The sequence below is a fragment of the Heptranchias perlo genome, chromosome 16 (assembly GCF_035084215.1).
Source record: "Heptranchias perlo isolate sHepPer1 chromosome 16, sHepPer1.hap1, whole genome shotgun sequence".
In the NCBI taxonomy this organism is placed as follows: domain Eukaryota; kingdom Metazoa; phylum Chordata; class Chondrichthyes; order Hexanchiformes; family Hexanchidae; genus Heptranchias; species Heptranchias perlo.
In genome coordinates, this window is record NC_090340.1 from 21,400,672 (window position 1) to 21,417,436 (window position 16,765).

General features: G+C 44.7%; 1 protein-coding gene across 3 annotated transcripts in view; it reads left to right on the forward strand.

Annotated features, from left to right (window-relative positions):
• Nucleotides 1-16,765, forward strand: part of slc12a3 (solute carrier family 12 member 3) — a 50,523-nt gene that overhangs the window by 17,126 nt on the left and 16,632 nt on the right. For 2 of the 3 annotated variants that reach the window (XM_067997769.1, XM_067997767.1), the window contains exons 9-17: nucleotides 790-874; nucleotides 1,717-1,871; nucleotides 2,708-2,815; nucleotides 4,167-4,290; nucleotides 4,980-5,081; nucleotides 5,893-6,048; nucleotides 6,919-7,018; nucleotides 7,999-8,110; nucleotides 9,346-9,480. In XM_067997769.1, the coding sequence (XP_067853870.1) occupies nucleotides 790-874; nucleotides 1,717-1,871; nucleotides 2,708-2,815; nucleotides 4,167-4,290; nucleotides 4,980-5,081; nucleotides 5,893-6,048; nucleotides 6,919-7,018; nucleotides 7,999-8,110; nucleotides 9,346-9,480 (1,077 nt within the window). The remainder of the gene's footprint in view (nucleotides 1-789; nucleotides 875-1,716; nucleotides 1,872-2,707; nucleotides 2,816-4,166; nucleotides 4,291-4,979; nucleotides 5,082-5,892; nucleotides 6,049-6,918; nucleotides 7,019-7,998; nucleotides 8,111-9,345; nucleotides 9,481-16,765) is intronic. The other variant, XM_067997768.1, reaches the window with a different exon arrangement.

Genomic DNA, 16,765 nt, shown 5'->3' on the forward strand with positions numbered 1-16,765 from the left:
AATGTCCTGGGGCTGAGATGATTGGCCTCCAACAACCACTACCATCTTCCTTTGCACTAGGTATGACACCAGCCACTGGAGAGTTTTCCCCCTGATTCCCATTGACTTCAATTTTACTAGGGCTCCTTGGTGCCACACTCGGTCAAATGCTGCCTTGATGTCAAGGGCAGTCACTCTCTCCTCACCTCTGGAATTCAGCCCTTTTGTCCATGTTTGGACCAAGGCTGTAATGAGGTCTGGAGCTGAGTGGTCCTGGCGGAACCCAAACTGAGCATCGGTGAGCAGGTTATTGGTGAGTAAGTGCCGCTTGATAGCACTGTCGACGACACCTTCCATCACTTTGCTGATGATTGAGAATAGGCTGATGGGGCGGTAATTGGCTGGATTGGATTTGTCCTGCTTTTTGTGGACAGGACATACCTGGGCAATTTTCCACATTGTCGGGTAGATGCCAATGTTGTAGCTCTACTGGAACAGTTTGGCTCAAGGCTTGGCTAGTTCTGGAGCACAAGGCTTCGGCACTACAGCTGGGATGCTGTCGAGTTATGATCAACATCACAAATTGAATACCTACAGGCTATATGATTTATATTCTGAATTCATTCTGTTTAAATGTACACTAAAATTAATTCGGTAAAAAGAACAATTAATGGGTTTATTGGGGCATTATATTGCTATGTGAATGCAGTGTGAGTGTTAACTCATCAGGTGAACACCCTATTCTGCCCCTATAGTCAGTAGCCTCCTTGTATATTGTATAGCCTCATTCCCATTGCATTGCATTTATAGGATCCCGCTGTATCCATTCCCAAGGGAACCTTGTCAGCCATTTTTTGGACAGCCTTTTCCTACCTCGCAATCTCTGCCACCATTGGTAAGTTGTACAGAGCAATTATTATTTATCACTTCCACATTGCTATACAGCTCTATTACTCACCTGACTTATGCAAAACATGAGGCTATTTATACAATCTACTCTTCTTAATTCAAAGTTGTTTATTACAAATGATCTGATATAGCACTAATATCCCCACTTTGCTGTCTTGTTTATATTGCTTAATTCAAATTATTAGTAATTCAATTTTTTTAGTGCAAAAACAATTTTGAATTATTAGGTGTAGATCGTATATCACTGCCATTTATCAAGTGCTTATCCGGCATGGATACAGAATAACAAATAATCATCACCAACACTAGAAAGAACTTGCATTTATATAGTGCCTTTTCACGTTGCTCCATAAATGTCCCAAAGCGGTTCACATACAATGAATTACATTTACATTGTGGAGTTTCTGTTGTGTGAGCAAATGTGACAGCCATTTTACACACAAATCTCACAAACACCAATGAGATAAATGACTGGTTGATATGTCTTGGTTGTATTGGTTGAGGCAGAAATGTTGGCCAGGACATTGGGAGACCTCCCTGCGAATAGTGCAAAAGGATCTTTTGTGTCCATCGGAATGTGCAGGCAGGGCCTCAATTTAACATTTCAATCGAAAGTTGGCACCTCCAATGATGCAGCACTCCCTCAGTTCTGCACTGAAGTGTCAGCCTAGATCATGTGCTCAAATCTCTGGAGTGGAGCTTGAACCCATGATCTACTGACTCAGGTAAGAGTGCTATACAACTATTTACATTTTGTTGAGGAGGTAGCATGTCTTAGAAGTTCATTAAATGTATCTTTAACATGACTCCTTCCACCTTCTACTTTAGGATCTTGTGTGATACGTGATGCTTCTGGTAGTGTGAACGACACCATTCCTATTGGGTCAACGGATTGTGAGGGCCTTGCCTGTGGTTATGGGTGGAACTTTACAGAATGCGCACAGACTGGTACTTGTAAATATGGACTCATTAACTACTACCAGGTAAAAACAAACTGACAACAAGTAGACATTTATACCTGGATCAGCATTTAACAAAAAACAGCTTTAAAACCTATAGAATGGGAAATAAAGAATACAAAAGGGGTTGGTCTATTTAAATTCTCTACATCAGGAGTAAATGGGAGTTTGTATGGTATATTGGAACTGTATATATTGCACAATGGGAATTAATATGAAAATGGTTTGGCACATTGGAATTATGTTTAATAGCATTGAATGGGAATAAGGATTGGTGTATTGGAACTCCATACAGTTGGAATGTATCGGAAGTAGTTTAGGATTTTGGAATTCTGTGAATGGTAAGTGGTTTGTCATATTGAAATTCTATGCGCTAAAGAGAATCTATATCTCTGGAGTTGATTCCATGATATTTTTAGAACATCAGCATATTGCACAATGATGGATTTAAATCCTGAAAACATCCTTTGTTTCAACTCGACAGGCATATGTAGAGACTGAAGAATTTCACTGTGATCTTGTTGACAGTTGCTTGTACTTCTCAGCTGAGAAACTACTGGCAGCCATGGTGCTGAATGGCCTCACCCTCTTTATTCCTTTTCAGCAATTCTGCCACCACAGACTGAAACTGTCATCAGACTTGTGGCACATATGCAGTTCTACACTCTCAGTGAGTGTTTTGCTGTGGTCATTTCCCATCAGACCTGTAGCACATCTGCAGTTCTATTCGCTCAGCGAATGATGCGCCGTGGCCATCTCCCATCTTGCTTAAAATGAAGGCAACTTGTATTATATGATGGTAATGGAATTATTGGTATTTGATTAAGTACCAAAAATCTCTTTTCCTCTTTTTTTTAAAGACTATGAGTCTGGTATCTGGATTCGCCCCTTTGATTACAGCTGGGATCTTTGGAGCTACCCTTTCCTCTGCTCTTGCCTGCCTCGTGTCTGCACCCAAAGTCTTCCAGGTATCGGACATTTCTTCAGCTACTCCATTGCCATAGTTAACTTCACTGTAGTTCATCTCAGTAATATTGTTCAGTAATATTGTGGAAGTGATTGATTAAAGTTAGTTCTGTCATATTAAACACTTTCTATAAGCAATTATAATCCTCTCCAAATATTAACTTGTAGAGATAATAAAAACAAAACATTTCTTCCTGTTTTATTATGCACCCTTTTTAGCCCATTAAAGCATGCAATGACTGTCTAAGCATTCTGTAATCAAGTAGGAGGTATGTAAGCAAAAGCAAAATACTGCGGATGCTGGAAATCTGAAATAAAAATAGAAAATGCCGGAAATACTCAGGATATGTAAGAGTAGTTTGATCTGAATTGCCCTTATACCCTGTGGGGAATTACCTGGTCTGTACTTGACGTCTTCTCCATCAACACATCTGAAACTAATAATCCACTGTGTAGGGATACCAGACAAAACCCACAACATGCCACTCTAATGGTGTCCCAACCAGCTGTGACATCATCAATCTATAATGCACGGGTAACACTGTCTAGCTTTATCAAATTAGAAAGACAAAATAGTCTGCTGAGCTACTGTTTGATATACTTTGAAATTAATTAAAGTGGAGTAATAACAATAGAATCCAGAATAAAGGACCATTGGGGGTGAAACTTGCCTTTGGCGGGAGGGCAGAGGGGGCGAGAGCGAATTGGGAGCCCGTTTTACACTTTGCACGATTTGCTTTTCCCCCATTGTTTTCTACATCACCTGCCATGCTTCTTGTTGTTAATTCTGACTTTTATAACACTGTGAACATCCAATTTACATGTTTTGACTTAAATAACACCAAACACACACAAACTAGATGGCTTATTGGTACAAACCATTCAAACAAATATACAGTGGTATGGTGTAGTCCGTGGTGAGTTCTCTACTGGTAGATAAAGGCATAGAATATCCTTCTGTAAACATTACCGAGCCCTGCAACAAAATTCCCCAAACTGGTAAGAAGCCCTTGAACTTTTATAAAAATTGGTAATATCTTAAAATTGAGTTCTATCTATTTATACGTTACATACTATGTTGTGAATTAGACTCCAAACCATTTCAAAAGTTGAGATAATGATTATAAGCATTTAATTTTTACTTCCACTTGATCCTTTGATGTTCCAGCCTTGTAATTTGCTTCCAGTTTTCTATTGTGCTATTTTTCTATATATATTGGATTAGTGAAGATTATGGAGTGAAGGTTTTTGTTGTACAATATTTATATCAATAGTACAGATTTTCTCAGCTATTTATTTTCTACAAGTAGATGGTTCAATTAAACCAGTAATTTCAACCTTGTCCCCCAACAGTGTCTGTGCAAGGACAATCTTTATCCTGGTATTGGTTTCTTTGGAAAGGGCTACGGGAAGAACAATGAGCCCATCTACAGCTACCTCCTCACCTATGCCATTGCTATTGGTTTCATTCTTATTGGTAAGTCCCTGGGTCACTCAGAATGTCTTTTCTGACCATAGACTGGTGAGGCCAAAAACTGTACCCATACTCAGTTATATCTGCATTGGGTATGTAGGCAATTGTGGCAAGATTTGTTCAGTTTAAATTGATAAAAGTGAATAAGGAATTCCAAATTATTTAATTTTGAACAAAAATGTCTACTTAATAACATACTTTATAAAGAATTGTGTGCTTTTTAATTTAACTTATAGATATAGATGTGTAGTAGTAGTTGGGGTGCACATGTTTTAGGCTGTTATAGAAATCAGTGGATTTTTATAAGGTTAGTAATGCATTCTAAAAGAACAGTTATTGTATATAATATCTAGAGGTTACAGGTTAGCATATTAATTACAAGCTGTTACAGTGCTGTAAAGTTCTCCAAAGTTGTAAAGGTTCTGTAGGGAGACTGACCCTATGCAAATTTCTAACAGGATAATTGTTTTGAGAGGGAGGCACCTACCTCCCATCACAGAATAGACACACCACAGTTATGATCAAATTCCCCAGTTGCGTTTTGTCATGACATGAGAACAATTCTGCTGTGATTCAAGGAAATTACACAATGCAACTACATATTATATAATAGTAGACAATAGGTGACTTTTAGAACGCATCAGGTGCCCAAAGCACCTGTAACCAATGTTGTCCTGTTTTCTTACATGCAGCAGAACTGAATACGATTGCTCCCATCATCTCCAACTTCTTCCTGTGCTCATATGCTCTCATCAATTTTAGCTGTTTCCATGCTTCAATTACAAACTCTCCAGGCAAGTTTCCATTTTCTATTTCTCAAAAGGTTTTGTGGTGGATTTGGTCATTATTTCTGACATCAAGTAAAGACAGGAAAGTAAAATATAAAGAACAAAATTCCGGTAGAAATCAGAGATGAACAGCGTGCAATTACATCCCCCATCTTCTACTTCACCAGTTTTTGGCTTCTTATATACCACTTTTGTTCTCAAGCACTTAGTGCACCACAGTTTTCCATTTGACTTCCAGTGGTTGTCAACTGACTGTGTTCTAGCCAAAGCAACTGTGGTTCAGAAGTCATAATTATTTCTGGGTTATGAAGAGAAAATATGGGTTTTCACTATATAAAAAAACCAAAAAATTTGGGGGAACAAATGAATGCCATTAAAAAAGGTAACGTTTCAGAAAAATAACAGTTGAAATAGAGAGGGATTGCCCTAGAACCACAGTACTCTTACAATTTTGGGATTTTTCGGTCAACAGATTTCTAATAGTTCCTCTAAGTGGACTTTGTCCCCTATGATCGGCAATCTATTTGCACTCCCAGTGCTGTGTATCTTTACTGTACAATATATGTATTGTTGTAGGTGATCAACACCTTTCACATTTATTTAAATGTTGTCCCTGTTGATATAAATTTGCTGTACACATTTGAAAATGTTCCAGTAGGTTGCAAGTGGAACTGCAACAATACTGTAGAAAAATGTGCATGGTCAGTAAAAATCAGGCCAGTAATTTAGTCATACAGGTAACATCCACTGAGTATCACAGAATGGCCTGTCACTCACATCACTTCTAAATGATAGATTTTGTTTTCTTTTTCTAAAGGCTGGAGACCTTCATTCAGACATTACAACAAGTGGGCCTCCCTGTTTGGTGCAGTCATTTCTATAGTGATCATGTTCTTACTCACATGGTGGGCAGCCCTCATCGCTATTGGAATTGTTGGCTTCCTTCTGGCTTATGTATTGTACAAAAAGCCTGGTAAGTCATTGGGAAAACTGCCACTTTAAATATTATTACTGTGTTGCACCAAGGACTAAAACACTTAGAAGCACTGAAGTCTGGAGCTTTTCATTTATTGTACTGATAGCATTCTTTGTGGTTGGGTAACAGGCGTAAATAAAAGCAAACAAATTAAAGCTTTTTCTGAAGGTATTGACTTATGCTGGAATGTAGTTCCACACTGGCAGCCCTGTTACCTCATCTTGGTGGTCAATCTTGAAGTGTGAGCCTAGACAGCGAGGGTCAGCAGATTATTCAACTGCGGAGGGTATCACAGCTGAATGCAATTCTTTCATCACCTGATGTGCACTTTTCAGCATAGGTCACTAACTAGCAATCAAGAGCAGGAACCCCCCATCCTTCGCCACCTCCCTTGTCCCAGGAGTACCAAAGTCAGATATAGCCTCCAAAGTATTGCCATGATTGAATTCAGCTAACTTGGGATTGAACCTGGGACCTTCTCAGTCTGTATGGCTTGGAAGTATGTAGGACTTTGCTGTGTGCAAAATGGCTGCCTTGGTTGCCTGCATAACAAAAGCCATTCATGTAAGACATTTTGAGGAGTTTTTGAGAGATGTAATAAAGTGCAACATAAATGCAAGTCTTTTTCTTTCTGAATGAGGGACTTACCCACCAAGCCAGTGGTGAACTCTGTCTAGGTATTTATGTTAGTGTTTGTTTGCCAGGTGATGTAGAGCTCCATTCAAATTTATCTGCATTATCTCCAAATGGTAAATAATATTTTTGCATTCAAAGCCAAAGAAGAATCCAACTCATAATATGATTACAGAAGTGTTTAGATAACTCAGTTAATATGTTTTCTGTATATCTCTTGTTTTCCACTTTAAGCTGTAAATTGGGGATCATCAGTTCAAGCTGGTTCCTATAACATGGCCCTGTCCTATTCTGTGGGGCTGAATGAAGTGGATGATCACATTAAAAATTACAGGTAATGTACAAAAAACCACACAGTTTACTGCAGGTAGCCACAGAGCCCGACTTATTTCCCTCAATTACCGGGCAATCAACTATTCCTCACAAATGGAATAATAATTTCACAACAGGCAGAAGGATAATTCTGCGTTAAATTAAAAAAGAGTAGCTAATTGATTTTTATAGAACAAAAATGAATTATTGCAAGTACAGAGGGGGCTGCTGCTTCCAGTTTGACTGTCGACTATCTTAAGTCTCAATTAAGCAGGAGTTGGCCACCAAACTTAGAGGATTGTCTCAGCCTCAAATGCTAGTTCTGTTCCCACTGAGTCAGGTGTTAGTATCTGTACTTATATCTCTGTTATTCCATACATAGACAAAATAATCCATATATCTCACTGGTGGCAGTCTTATGGAAAGTAAAGATCTTCTTAACAACTGGTGGATACTAGGATTGCCAACCCTCCAGGATTGTCCTGGAGTCTCCATGAATTAAAGATTAAACTCCCAGACATTGCTGCGAGCAACCCGGAAGAAAAATCATAGGGGCATTTAAAAAAATGTTCTTTTTTTCCATTTTCTTTGAACACTTTTGTTTATTAGTTATAAAAGTGTCAGAGGTGGGGGAGAAAAAAGGCTGTTTGACTGACAGTTAAGAATTCAAATAAAATAGCTGCTTGGTTAAATTCAACTATTGCATGTTTAATACTAAGAAGCTCCATTTGTACTTGCCCCAATCCATTTAAGGCAGTTTCATCTCCGTCATAATCCTGCTGGATGTCATGCATTCTTTTGCTGAGTATGATTGTGTTGTAAAATAGTTGCATATCTGTTGAAAAGTTTTAGTTCATGCCCATATATTTTAGGGTGTTTGTGGTCTGCTTCTAACGGAATAAATACATGATGTGTTATTTCCTGGCTCCCCTCAATTCTGAAAATGTCTCAATTGAAGAACACTATTTTCCTTAACACAAAGTTTTTGTAACTTTTTTCCAGGCCCCAGTGTTTGGTTCTTACTGGTCCTCCTAACTTCCGTCCAGCACTGGTAGATTTTGTTGGGACTGTCACCAAAAACCACAGCCTGATGGTGTGCGGTAATGTGCAAATCGTGAGTGTGATTGAAACTTTGGAGTCCTACCTCCATTTTCCAGAATACTGTGCAACAGTGACCTTTCCTTGTAAAAAAAAATTAGCTTTGGGGAGATTTTACTAATAGTCCACACACTTAACTTACAAATACTCTCTTTATAAAGCTTGGGCACATTCCTTTTTAAGATTTTCTGTAACAGATATGTATACATACAGAATTAGAAAAGAACAGCTGATCTTACCTCACACTGTAGCATCTACAGGCACACCTAGCGCTGTCTACATTGACAGATTTCCAGCCTGTTCTTTGCGCTACACAGCTCCTGCACAGGAGTTGTGGGTAGTCCAAATTGGGAACATGTTACCTAAAATCTACACATTTAACAACTTAAAATCAGAACAGAATGCTATACTGATTTGCAGATTGATGCAGTTGTATATTTTGCTCATTCGTAGGAACATATATTGACATGCAATTCTGTTGCTACAGTAGTGTTGCTATTGCAGTACGTTACATGTTTCAAGATCAGAGTTTTGTTGACAGTGGACAAGGGGCAGGGGAGGGGAAGGCGGGAGAAGATATGGCTGGGCTAGGATGGGTCTGGAGTTTGGGCTATGTCAGTATTTATGTGAAGTTTGAGATGACTGCAAGGTGGAGGAATCTTCCCTCTGATAGCAGGCTGCCACTCTCCCTCTGTGGAGTTGGAGGGGAGACTGTACAGGTCTCCAGGAAAGAGGTCCAGACTGGTTGGATGTTTGTGCAACCTGAGAGACCTAATATTAATTTAGATTTGTTTTCTTTTTTTCCCAGTTTTCTCCCTTTCCCTCAACTCCTGAAAGTGTTAGACCTCCAATTATTCATGTGTGAGCCCTGACCCCTGACTATGAATAATGGCAGATTATTTAACCATGGGAGACTTTCCACCTGAGCCTGATGCTCTCCTCACCGAACATCCACACACATTTCACTTCTAGCAGGGATCACTTAGTAGCAATCGGGAACTGGATACCTGGCAGATTTCAGCGTCCCTAATCTAGGGTGTCAAAGCTAGTTATAGTACCCCTACCTCCACATTTACAATACAACTTTAGCGTTGATGTCAGGCTTCCTGCTCCTGATTTCTATCAAATGATCCCATGTAATAAAAACTGAATTTGCCTTATTCAGTCATCTAAACCATTGGACCTGCTAATGATTAAATACACTGAGTAGCAATGATTTTATACTTAATTATGCCCTGTGTTTAACTCAAGGGTCCTCACAAAGAAAAGGTGCCTGATGTTACCTCAAAAGGACACATCAAGTGGTTGACCAAGAGAAAGATCAAGTCCTTTTATACAGGAGTGGCTGCAGATAATTTACGAAGTGGAACACAAATGTTAATGCAGGTAAATGCGTGACACATGAAAGGCATAGAGCAGAGAAGAGGCAAGGCAGGGCATGGAGCACAGCAGAGACAAGGTGGGTATAGAGCAGAGCAGAGACAAGGTGGGTATAGAGCAGAGCAGAGACATGGCGGGGCATAGTGCAGGGCAGGGACAAGGTGGGGCGCAGATCAGGGCAGGGACAAGATGGGGCGCAGAGTAGAGACATGGTGGGTATAGAGCAGAGTAGAGACACGGCAGGGGAAAGAGCAGAGCAGAGACAAGGTGGGGCACAGATCAGATCAGGGACAAGGTGGGGCACAGGTCAGATCAGGGACAAGGTGGGGCACAGATCAGATCAGGGACAAGGTGGGGCACAGATCAGATCAGGGACAAGGTGGGGCACAGGTCAGATCAGGGACAAGGTGGGGCACAGATCAGTTCAGGGACAAGGTGGGGCACAGATCAGATCAGGGACAAGGTGGGGCGCAGAGGTGAGGTGGGGCACAGAGCAGAGACAAGGTGGGGCACAGATCAGATCAGGGACAAGGTGGGGCACAGAGCAGATGCAAGGTGGGGCACAGGTCAGATCAGGGACAAGGTGGGGCACAGAGCAGAGGCAAGGTGGGGCACAGAGCAGAGGCAAGGTGGGGCACAGGTCCGATCAGGGACAAGGTGGGACACAGGTCCGATCAGGGACAAGGTGGGACACAGGTCCGATCAGGGACAAGGTGGGGCACAGGTCCGATCAGGGACAAGGTGGGGCACAGGTCAGATCAGGGACAAGGTGGGGCACAGGTCAGATCAGGGACAAGGTGGGGCACAGGTCCGATCAGGGACAAGGTGGGGCACAGATCAGATCAGGGACAAGGTGGGGCACAGAGCAGAGGCAAGGTGGGGCACAGGTCCGATCAGGGACAAGGTGGGGCGCAGAGGTGAGGTGGGGCACAGAGCAGAGACAAGGTGGGGCACAGATCAGATCAGGGACAAGGTGGGGTGCAGAGGTGAGGTGGGGCACAGAGTATTGACGAGATGTTTCTGCACAAAAGCAAATCAAAATAGAAGACCAAGATGCCTGGCGTATTCTTGTGTGTTTAATGTAGCCACAAAGTTGTCAATGTCTTATTAAATGTCTCGTTTACAATATTCAACCGCACTTGGGCCTAATATGCTTTAATAGTGGTGCGGTTCTCCTAGTCCTGCAGGCTGAGACAAGATCAGTTTCATATAGATGGTAGAAGAACTTCCCCTTACTGCTCAACAAGAATGAAACTGCTCTTTATCATTGTGATTATACTCACTAAGGAGCAAGGTTAAACCTTGTCTCAATTAGCATGAAGTGGAGAACCAATTGCAGGATATAGAGTTTCACTTTTGCTGAGCAATATTGGTAAATCTGCCCCCCATGAGCATGTAGTTGATTCTCTCAACTTATGTTAGCAGGAGGGAGACATGTACAGAGAGACATGTCAGCTGTGGCTCAGTGGGTAGCACTCTCGCATCTGAGTAGAAGGTTGTGGGTTTGGAGTCCCACTCTAGACTTGGTTTAATGTCTCATCTGAATGCAATCCGTCAGTGCAGTAATGACGGAGTGCTTTCAGATGAGACATTAAACCGAGGCCTGTCTGCCCTCTCAGGTGGACGCAAAAGATCCCATGACACTATTTCAAAGAAGAGCAGAGGAGTTAGCCCCGGTGTCCTGGCTACTATTGATCCTTCCACCAACATCACTAAAACAGATTATCTGGTCATTATTACATTGCTGTTTTTGGGACTGTGCTGTGCACAAATTGGCTGCCGCCTTTCCTATATTACGACAATGGCTACACTTCAAAAAGTACTTAATTGGCTATAAAGCGCTCTGGGATGCCCTGAGGTCGTGGAAGGCGTTATATAAGTTCTTGCTTTCTTTCTTACATATGGTCAAAAATAAAAGCAAGAAGAAAAAAATAGATGAGGAAGATAAAAATAAGAGAAGCAAAACAGATATTTTATATGCTGGACGATGGCGCCCACCATTATGCTTTCTGAAATCCCAACTCCAAGCCAGTTGCATAGGACTTTTGGCAGAGGTCTGGGAGCAGGCCACTTGCACATTCATAAATGTAAGGAATCTTACAACACCAGGTTATAGTCCAACAAATTTATTTTAAAATCACAAGCTTTCGGAGATTATCTCCTTCGTCAGATGATTGAATGAAAAGGTTCTCAAATCGCATATCTTATACGATGTTGGGACAGCATCACACCAATCAAAAGGTGTCGTTGTTATTCAAACAGGCCAGTCACGGAGAACAGAACGTCCCAGTACACTCGATATACATTGTGTCTTTTACACAGGCAAGCAGAAAGAAACTTAAAATGGCAGAGAGAGAGAGAGAATTTTAAAAAACATATAAATTTTTCCCCCTTTTTGCTGGTGGGGTTACGTGTAGCGTGACATGAACCCAAGATCCCGGTTGAGGCCGTCCTCATGGGTGCGGAACTTGGCTATCAACTTCTGCTCGACGATTTTGCGTTGTCGTGTGTCTCGAAGGCCGCCTTGGAGAACGCTTACCCGAAGATCGGTGGCTGAATGTCCTTGACTGCTAAAGTGTTCCCCGACTGGGAGGGAACCCTCCTGTTTGGCGATTGTTGCGCGGTGTCCGTTCATCCGTTGTCGCAGCGTCTGCATGGTCTCGCCAATGTACCATGCTCCGGGGCATCCTTTCCTGCAACGTATGAGGTAAACAACGTTGGCCGAGTCACAGGAGTATGAACCATGTACCTGGTGGGTGGTGTCCTCTCGTGTGATGGTGGTATCCGTGTCGATGATCTGGCATGTCTTGCAGAGGTTGCCGTGGCAGGGTTGTGTGGTGTCGTGGACGCTGTTCTCATGAAAACTGGGTAACTTGCTGCGAACGATGGTCTGTTTGAGGTTGGGTGGCTGTTTAAAGGCGAGCAGTGGAGGCGTGGGGATGGCCTTAGCGAGGTGTTCGTCGTCATCGATGACATGTTGAAGGCTGCGGAGAACATGGTGTAGTTTCTCCGCTCCAGGGAAGTACTGGACGACGAAGGGTACTCTGTTGGTTGCGTCCCGTGTTTGTCTTCTGAGGAGGTCTATGCGATTCTTCGCTGTGGCCCGTCGGAACTGTCGATCGACAAGTCGAGCGTCATATCCCGTTCTTACGAGGGCGTCTTTCAGCGTCTGTAGGTGTCCATCGCGTTCCTCCTCGTCTGAGCAGATCCTGTGTATTCGTAGGGCCTGTCCATAGGGGATGGCCTCTTTGACGTGGTTGGGGTGGAAGCTGGAAAAGTGGAGCATCGTGAGGTTGTCCGTGGGCTTGCGGTAGAGTGAGGTGCTGAGGTGCCCGTCTTTGATGGAGATTTGTGTGTCCAAGAAAGAAACCGATTCTGAGGAGTAGTCCATGGTGAGTTTGATGGTGGGATGGAACTTGTTGATGTTATCGTGTAGTCTCTTCAGTGATTCTTCGCCGTGGGTCCATAGGAAGAAAATGTCGTCGATGTATCTGGTGTATAGTGTTGGTTGGAGGTCCTGTGCAGTGAAGAAGTCGTGCTCGAACGTGTGCATGAAAATGTTGGCGTATTGGGGTGCGAATTTGGTCCCCATGGCTGTTCCGTGTGTTTGGGTAAAGAACTGGTTATTGAAGGTGAAGACATTGTGATCCAGGATGAAGCGGATGAGTTGTAGGATGGCGTCTGGAGATTGGCTGTTGTTGGTGTTGAGTACTGAGGCTGTTGCAGCGATGCCGTCATCGTGGGGGATACTGGTGTATAGTGCCGAGACGTCCATCGTGGTGAGAAGTGTTCCTGGTTCAACTGGTCCGTGGGTGCTGAGTTTTTGTAGGAAGTCTGTAGTGTCGCGACAGAAGCTGGGGGTTCCCTGTACAATGGGTTTCAGGATGCCCTCGACGTATCCAGAGAGGTTCTCACACAGGGTTCCATTGCCTGATACGATAGGACGTCCGGGTGTGTTGGCTTTGTGTATCTTTGGGAGGCAGTAGAAGTCTCCCACGCGGGGAGTATGTGGGATGAGAGTGCGTAGGATGCTTTGAAGGTCTGGATCGAAGGTCTTGATCAGTTTGTTGAGCTGGTGGGTGTGTTCTTTGGTCGGATCTGCGGGTAACCGTCTGTAGTGTTCCTGGTTGTCCAGTTGTCGGTATGCTTCTTTGCAATAGTCCGTTCTGTTCTGTATGACAATGGCTCCTCCTTTGTCCGCTGGTTTGATGACGATGTTTCGGTTGGTCTTGAGAGCGTTGATGGCGTTGCGTTGTGCTCGGGTGACATTCTGGACTGTCTTCTGAGTGCGCCTGATGAATCTGGCATTGACGCATTTCCTGACAGCTTGGGCATACATGTCAAGCTGAGGGTAGCGACCCTCCGGAGGAGTCCAGTTTGACTCTTTCCTCTTCGGTTGCTGTACCGTGGATCTCTCTGTCTGCTGTTCTGGATCATTGATTGTCTCATTGGGTTCACTGTTGAAATCTTGGGGTTTGTGGTAAAATTCCCGGAGCCTCATTCTCCTGGGGAATGGCAGATGGTGAGGGAGGACTGAGAGAAGGGAAGAAAAAAAACATCACCAGGCACTCACACATGCCTCATAATTGCAAAGTGCAGAGCAATAAAACTGTACCATTGTACAAAGCTTCTCCCTCATACTTCCAATTGTAAATATTCCCTGTCATTTAAAAATCATGTGGATTTTCTCCACTGTTCCAATGCTGATTGTTCTCAGCTAGTATAAGAAAAATGATAATGGGCCAGAATTTGCTGTCAAAATAACGGTGAGGCTAATGGTGCAAATGATACAGCAACTTCAGGCGAAGGGCAGATGCAGGGTTAAACACTGAAATCCAAAAGTTGCTGTCCGAGATGCGCCACTCCGCTATTAGCTTCGCGAAAGCAGCATCTTGCTGTCTGCCTCACCATTAAAATGCATTGAACAGCGTGAAGTTGCTATATTTGCAGTAGACATGAACTAAACTTGCCACAGAAAGTTAAGTCTGGTCCATTTCAGTCTAAGTACCCTTTTAATGATGTGATTAGTGTTAATTACTGCCAGTCAACCTCTCTGGTACTGAAAATTAACTGTTACAAGCGTGGCATCTCGTTCCTTCAGGTTTTAATCGTTGTTGGAGATTTTAAAAATGTAAAATTTAACATTTAAAATGTTTTTTTACTTTTCCTTTCTGTTCCTCTATTTTTTCTCTCTCTTAATCCAGTCTTTATTTCCCTCTCTTTGGGCCTGATTTCAGCAGGCCTGCGGGTTTCCGGCGGGTTGGGTTTCGGGAGCGTGGTCAACACGCTCGGAGAAATTAGTGGGTTGCCCGCGCGATCGTAGCAGGCAACACACTAATAGGAATCAATTACCTGCTCCTCCGGGGTCCGCGGCGCTGGCCTGTGCGTCGGGCGGGCTGCGCATGCGCATTACGATCTGTCAGCTGGAGGCTCTCTAGTTAAAGGGGCAGTCCTCCACTGACAGATGCTGCAACCAATGGAACAAATTGCAGCATGGAGCAACCCAGGGGGAAGGCTGCTCCCAGTTTAATGATGCCTCACCCCAGGTATCATCAAATGGGGTGAGGAGGAGGGGGAGGACACAGATCTTCCACCCGGCGGTCGGGAGGAAGCGGCCTGCCTCTGCCACCAAGAAGGCCTGGCTCGAGGTGGCAGAGGGGTTCACCTGCGCAACCAACATATGGCCCACCTGCATACAGTGCAGGAGGCGCTGCAATGACCGCAGTAGGTCAGCCACAGTGAGAACACGAAGTCTTTCCCCTACACTCCGTCTGCCACATCACTGCCCCCACCCCACATCTTCTTCGGCACTGCCAACACTACTCTGTCACATCACCCTTCATACCCACTCAAACCCCATCCTCATCTTACCTCCACCTACTCACCTCGCCAGTACTCACCCCGCCACTAACACGCAACCCAATCCTCATACAATCTCATTGCTCCATCCCATACTCACCCTCTCGTGCATCTCCCTCACGGCCAGCCTCACTCAACCTGCCACCACCTGTGCTGCAGCCACAGGGCATGCATCACATATGTGCAGTAGGCAGCGTAAGGCAAACGTGTCGTGAGCATGAAGGGGGTGCACAAGGGTGTCTGAGGGTTTGTCATGGGTGTTACCTATATTGAATTTCAGAGCAACGAACAGCACACATTATATTGACACCACCACTGCCACGTCTCCGCGAATCCTGTCCGCTGTGTCCAATAATGCCCGCTCCTGGGTATCACTATGAGGACCCACCACTGATGCCACCCATCGTGTTACTGCAGAGTAGGTGCAGGTGTATTTGCAGGGCTCGTCTGCGCAGACGACTGAGAGACATCGGCGGTGTAGCCGGCTGCACCCTGGAAGGATGCGGAGGAGAAGGTGTGGAGGGCAGTGGTGACTTTGACAGCGACAGGTAAGCAGTTGGTGCTGGGGCCAGCCAGGAGCAGCTCGGCATGAAAGAGGCTGCAGATCTCCACGACTACATGTCGAGCGAATCTGTGCCTCCTTGTGCACTGCTGCTCGGAGAGGTCCGGGGAGCTGCGCCTCGGTCTGTGGACCCTGTGGCGAGGGTAGTGCCCTCTGCGATGCGTCTCTCTCTGCGGTAGCCCTCCCTCCTGCTGTGCAGGTGGGCGTGCAACAACACCGTGTTGGGGGGCTCCACGTCTCTGCGGCGGACGGCGTGGACTGCGAGGCTGCTGGGGCTGGTCATTTTGTTCGTCCTCCGTAGGTGTCCACACACCACCCATCTGGCAGGTGTTGGTCTGAGGGGTTGTGCAGGTTAGGTGGGTGGTTCCTCGGACTGGGGCTGCGGTTTCGTGTCGGTCTGTCCTCTGGCTTGGCGGGGGGTGGTGGGGGGCAGGGGTTGCCCTATGTGACGCGGTGGCCTCCTGCGTGGGTGAGGGCTCTCCCCCGTGGAGTGCACCTTGGCACCTGCCACAGGCTGCTGGCTGCAACATGCCTGGTTGGAGAGAGACTGTTTCACCCAGTGTGGGAAACTCACTGCCTTGAACCTAAAATCCCACACTTCCTCTTTTGACAGCTGATTCAGCTCATTAACTGACCTCAACAAGCAAGGTAAGTACTCTCAAGTGGAACCCCGCTGCTGGCTTTAATTGCCTGGAGGATTCCCACCAGCGGGGCTTGCGCGCGCAGCCCCGCACGTCAGCGCGGTACCCGGAAGTGGCCGGGATTTCGTCGCGATCCGGTCACGTGACCGGATATCAGGATTTTCGGGGCCAACCCGCCGGAAACCCGACGCCAAAATCGAGCCCTTTATTTCTCTTTCTGAACCTGATT